We start from the raw sequence: 5,720 nt of genomic DNA, 5'->3' as shown, positions 1-5,720 counted from the left end.
ATCACTTGGATGTTGCATCATGGCTCTACAATCAACTGGAGTTAACTAACGAGTTTATTTTGGTACAAAAGGGAACCTTCATACCTTTCTAGTCTAAATGAAACTTGTAGAAGTACATTCGTAGTTTCCAACACATGCTTACAGTAAGCGTGTGCTGCCTAAAACAGTTGTTTTAGGCAGCACACGCTCCATCTATTAAACACTCTCATTACGTTAACTCCCCTGTTAAACAAGACAGAACTGAGCACAGTGTGATTTCAGTGTTAAAATATTTCCAAACTGCATGGTGCTGTTTTTAGTTTAAGCGCCTAACAACTCATTTTTCTTCTCGCTAAAGCGGAACAGAGCTGCTTCTGTTTTTGTTGCATTGGTTCCCCATCCAAAATCCAGCATTATTTCAATGAAATGTGCAGAAATCTGAACCGAACCGATCGATCATTTCTTGTGTGGTTCAATTAACACAGGAGGTGCCACAGGTGCAGAATCCCCTTCTCATATTTTCTTTGTTTATCTGTTCATGACATGCTGATCTGGATAGGAAGACAAATCTAAACAATTTCACATTTTTTGCTCATTGGCAAAGATATACGCAAAATAAAACTTCAAAAAACACTCATAATTTTTGGTTTACCAGAAATGATGACTGATGATTTCCGAGCACTACAGAAAACAAAAACACTAGTTCACTCAAGGGCTCTGGACTCTTTGCTTATTTCTCAGACTGCTGAGCAAACATTTGGTTCTGCTGGATATTAAGTAACTCAGCACAGTACTTCCTCTTTGATCACTTCCAAAAAAAAATGTGTCATTACAACAACAAACTGTAGTAATATTGAGTGCTTTTATACAGTCAACCTTCAGTTAATGAGAAATTAGATCTGATAGGGAGTTGATTTTTCATGTGCTGCAGCCTGCAGTTGCTTCAAGCTGGTTGAACGGAGTGATAAGAAAATAATGATATCCCACAGTGTCACTTGCAACATAACCACATCGCCTTTTCCCATCTCAGCTTTGTTGTGCGTTCATGGTGCAGATGTGAGTATCTAACTAGTGCTGCAGAACAGAAGCGAGCACAAATGAAACATTTTCGAGGGGTGGCTCATTTCAAATGTAACTTTTCATACATGCAGTTTGCATCAGTGTGTCTTTTTAGCCAATGTACAGTTGCTGTACTTCCCAGGGAGAGATGAACATAGAAAGTTCAAGATGTAAGAAAATATAAGATTATTTTTTTTTAAATGGTAAGGACTGTTCATGTTTGATAAACTGGTGAATTCAGGCTATTTCATTTTAGATTTTCATTTGCGATATTGGATCTGAACATGATTGTGTTTCATAAGTTGTCATTTTACTTATCGTGATGCAGCGTGCGAAACAAATTACATAATAATAATGTTGTGGTATTCAAAGTTCAGCACTGGACAGGCAACAAACTGTGACAGACATCATTGTATGTCAAAAAAACATAAACAATGCTGTTCAGCCACCCACAAGCGTAAGGTCGACGTTGCCAAATCCCACTTTACCCCCTGTGTGTGAGGTCACCTGTATTAAATCTATATGTTTTATTATTTGTTCTATTTTAAAGACATTTTATAGCATTTTTGTATTTGTTTTGATTGATGTCATGTGTACGGGATTGTCCAGTAAACACTGGACTTTTTAAGTTAAAGCCTCATGGCTCTGTGTGGTGCATTTGAGTCCTGTACTGGCTTTTACTGGTTGGCACAATGTATACATATTTTTCAGTCCCACGTGTGTTGCTAAGAACTAAACAAGGAAAAACATTATTCAGGTTTTTGTTTAATTAGTTTTGGATTCCAGAGAAAAGCAGTTATGTTTCAACATAAAGGACAATGAGGTAGAGGTAATTACATTTATTCAGTTTGCTGATACAGTGTAACAGAACATGCACAAGACTTTTTAAATGACTCAGACACAAGACTTAGAGAGAAATAAATAAATAAACCATAAGCAATTAGTCTTGTCATGTAAAGGTTCTTTCTCAAATCATCTTCCATTTTTACATTATTCAGTGGTTAAAAAAAAGCTTATATAACATATAGTACAGTACATATTTTTCACATCACTAAATAGCTGTTTCACAGTTCATTTGAGCCATGTCATAAGAAGGTTTTTTCAATTATAGCTGAGAGGTGTATACTGAGATAATAGTGCAGTTATACCTAACAAACTTGTTTTTCACATTTGCTTATTATTGCTCAGTAGGGCCAGTAGGTGGCATTGTGTCTGCAAGTGTTGACAAGCCAACGACTCTTCTAGGTAGTAAGAAAGAAAATAATTAATCTTTAGGTTATTTTTGCAATTTGTGAAACAATTGCACCCTTTTCTGTGAGATCTTTGTGGGGGGTTTTCAACAGCATTAAGTCATTGCGATGCTCTCATAAATATTCTCAGCAGTTACGGAGTTGTGATGTTTCAGTGCCTCCTTCATCAGGAACATCCTTCCTAGATTGAAGAAATGCACATATGAAGATACTCAGTAAGAAGGAAAGCCCGCTCTGTGACTTCCGCTGTTTGATAGACGCCCACTTTTAATGTTGAATTAATCAGGAATGGGAGATGACTCACAAACGATAATCTATTTCCATACTTACGGAAAATAAAGCAGAGGATTATGATTATGGTGAGCAATAAAAGACCTGCCATCCTGCCAATATTCCCAATGCTCGAGAAGAAAATCACCTGCGATGAAAAATAAACCTTATCGTGAGGTCAATTATAATGGCCATATAATTTTAAATCTGTTACATAAATAATGTTAAATAATGAGAATATTCCTGCACTTTTTTTTTACACTCATTTTTTGAATCATGTTTCTAAGTGTCTCACATCAATCTTGAGACAAAATGTTAATTTAAGGAAATCCAAATGTCCTAAATATCGTAATAAATAAGTAAATAAAAAGACAAAACTACAAGTTAGTGTCATTTCTTCTCTAGCTGCTAGACAAAAAATCTAAAGGAAAATAAACGCCACAGGTTTCCTGTTTTCATCCATGAGTCATACCGTGCTGTAAAACATTTTATTATCTGAGTTAACTCTGTTCTTGCTTCTCTTTACTGTCTTCCCCTGAAAATCAGACTCTATTTTAAACCTTCATTAATAATACATAAAGCTCCACATGGACCGGCTCCTGCGTCTATAGCAGAGCTGCTGCAACCTTATAACGTCAATCGGCCTCTCCGATCATCTGATCGCTAAACTCTTCCACGCTTTTATTTTAACTCCACAGGTGATCACAATTTAGAGGTTGTGATGCCAAAAACATTAGAACAGCCTTTGTCAGCTCATGAAGTCAATCTGTGCTTTACTTCAAACAGCTGTTTTTCTTCACACTTTCTCCTGTTGTATTTGGCTATTGTTTACATCTGATGTGTTTATGTAAGTGTGGATGTAGGAATGACTGTAAGACCATATGTCGAGTCTGTCTATGCACACTGGAACATATATGCTTGTTTTTAATGTGTGATTTTAGTAAAACTACGAAGCACTTTGTAAGTGTGCTATAAAAATAGGAATTGATGTATTATAACACACAGCTTTCTCCTGATTTAAATAAAAAGTCAAATACCTGCTCTGTTTCACTTTGAACTGCGTCCATTTGTTGGTGACCAACTTCCACGCTTTCAGATGCCGACGCTGTCAGTATTTCTGTAGCATCTGAAATAGTTAGTTGGTATAATCTATAAGATACAATTTATGTTAAAAAGTTAACATATTTATTTGTAGGTGTTTGCTTACCTGTTGTTCCAGCAGTAGATATTATGTAGTTCTGTGTAACAGGTTGTTCTACAGCAGCTATGAAAAACAAAACAGACCAATTTTTTTCAACTAAAAAACATCAATGATTTTGTGATCAACACTAAAGCTTTTCATGACCGTTACCTTCTTCTATGATCAGTTCAATGTTGACCTTATGGTCATTAAACCACCCAGGAATCTCAATCCTGCAGCCATATACCCCAGCATCTTCCGTCTGAGCATTGAGGATGGTCAGCGACAGATCTCCATTTGTCACTCGGCCCAACAGCTGGTACCTGGAGGACCTTCTGTTAGACACAGCCTCACCGGTGGAGGAAAGGATGGTGTTGGAACATTTGGACGTGGGCACCCTGTCTTTTCCCCAACAAAAACTCAGGACTCCATGGGTTTTGGTGTCATACCTACATGTCAACGTGACATTGTGCCCAACGAGGCCAGTGACTCTGGTGCTGAAGGACACTGTGAAGGAACAGCAATAGATGATACAGATTACATTTGTAACCCCGATTTGAAGCCCACTACTGCACCCACACACACTCCTACACCAACAAGCACACTACATATAGTCTGAAACAATAAAAGCACCAAATATCGACTTACCTCGGATCAGGATCCAGAGGCAAAAGCAAAACAGACCACGCATGTGTAGGCTATTGTTAACAATGTCCTCAAGCGAGGATGTAATGAGCTTCTCCCTCACCACACGTACTGTTTTATCAAATACTGGAGGTTTCACTTCTCTTTTTAAAAATGAAGAAGGAAATTACGGCTGTCTTGTCTACATTTGGACTTGAATTCTTGTGATACGCAATGAGCCCACTGGGAAAAATGTATGTCTCATCTGTTGTTATGAAGTAATCCAGAGTTTATCATTGTACATATAAACCTCAACTCTCGCATGTAAAAGAAAAGGGGGACAAAAGGCTGGAAATGTTATATTCTGTAATATAAACAGATTGTGCGTTCCTCCATTTATTTATTATGGGACACTTTAAATGTTAAAGATCGATGACACACACAGATAAACAGGAAACATGACTAAGTGTCACATCTGTCACTAACAGCTATGAGCCTGTTTTCCTGATTTATCTATAGATTGTCACATGAAATGGTGAGACTCTGGCCATCTGAATTCCTTCACGCTGCTTGCGTACAGATTTTTCAGGAGACTTATTAAAGTTTATGTTCAGCGGTAAAATTGGCGAAGAAAGAAAACAGTGGAAGTGTCATGGTCCTGGGTCGTTGACCCAGCGTTTTGTGTTTTGTGATTATTTCCCTCTGTTCTAGTTATTCTGTGTCCTCCCCCCTTGTGTCCGGTTCGGGTTCTAGATTTCCTGTTTTGTTCTGAAAGTCTGTGTCTGTTGTCATTGTGTTCAGCTTGTGTCCTCCAGTCATGTGTATTCAGATCAGCTGTTCTTCCCTCCTGTGTGCGATTACCCGATTACCTTGTGTGTGTGTGTGTGTGTGTGTGTGTGTGTGTGTGTGTGTGTGTGTGTGTGTGTGTGTGTGTGTGTGTGTGTGTGTATATATATAGTGGGTGTCGGTCTGTGTTCGTTGTCGGCTCGTCTGTGTTTCTTGGTATCCTGGTCCTTGGTCTGCGTCTCTCTGCTCCGCTCTCCGTTTTGTAAGATTTCAGGTTTGCTCTTTAGTTTCTCCCAGTTTAGGTTTGTCATTACTCATGCTTCATTGCCTGTTTTTGCCACTGCCACCGTGTAAATAAACTTCACTCGTATCATCAGTTTGCTGCATTTTGGGTCCTCCTTTTCCTCCACTCCACACGGCTCGCTCCGCCAGCCGTGACAGGAAGGACACTCAAAATTGTTTTTGTAATTTGTCTGGGATGAGTTGTTCTCTTCTGGCCCTGCGGCTGACAATTTAAAAGGGCTCAGCTTGTTCCTGAGATGACTTTCAAAAACGTCCTTTTTGTGAGATTT

The 5,720-nt window shown here is 38.4% G+C and overlaps 1 protein-coding gene across 2 annotated transcripts; it reads right to left on the bottom strand.

Annotated features, from left to right (window-relative positions):
- Window positions 1–1,862: 1,862 nt before the first annotated feature.
- On the bottom strand, window positions 1,863–5,212 carry LOC146717527 (hepatitis A virus cellular receptor 2 homolog). 2 transcript variants are annotated; one of them, XM_085477482.1, is made up of 6 exons: window positions 4,387–5,208; window positions 3,910–4,245; window positions 3,766–3,822; window positions 3,596–3,684; window positions 2,619–2,706; window positions 1,863–2,469 (listed from the first exon to the last, which is right to left on the bottom strand). In XM_085477482.1, the coding sequence occupies exons 1-6, from the start codon at window positions 4,427–4,429 to the stop codon at window positions 2,384–2,386; spliced, it is 699 nt and encodes a 232-aa protein (XP_085333608.1). In that variant the 5' UTR covers window positions 4,430–5,208; the 3' UTR covers window positions 1,863–2,383. The 2 variants fall into 2 exon arrangements, with proteins under 2 accessions (XP_085333608.1, XP_085333600.1); XM_085477474.1 differs by having other exon boundaries at window positions 2,402–2,706; window positions 4,387–5,212.
- Window positions 5,213–5,720: the final 508 nt, after the last annotated feature.

Source organism: Copadichromis virginalis, linkage group LG2 (genome assembly GCF_057382275.1).
Source record: "Copadichromis virginalis isolate Kocher_CV1m ecotype Utaka linkage group LG2, C_Virginalis_male_GT1.1, whole genome shotgun sequence".
NCBI classification, from domain to species: domain Eukaryota; kingdom Metazoa; phylum Chordata; class Actinopteri; order Cichliformes; family Cichlidae; genus Copadichromis; species Copadichromis virginalis.
The sequence above is the reverse complement of the archived record's forward strand: the minus strand, read 5'-3'. Positions and strand labels throughout refer to the sequence as shown.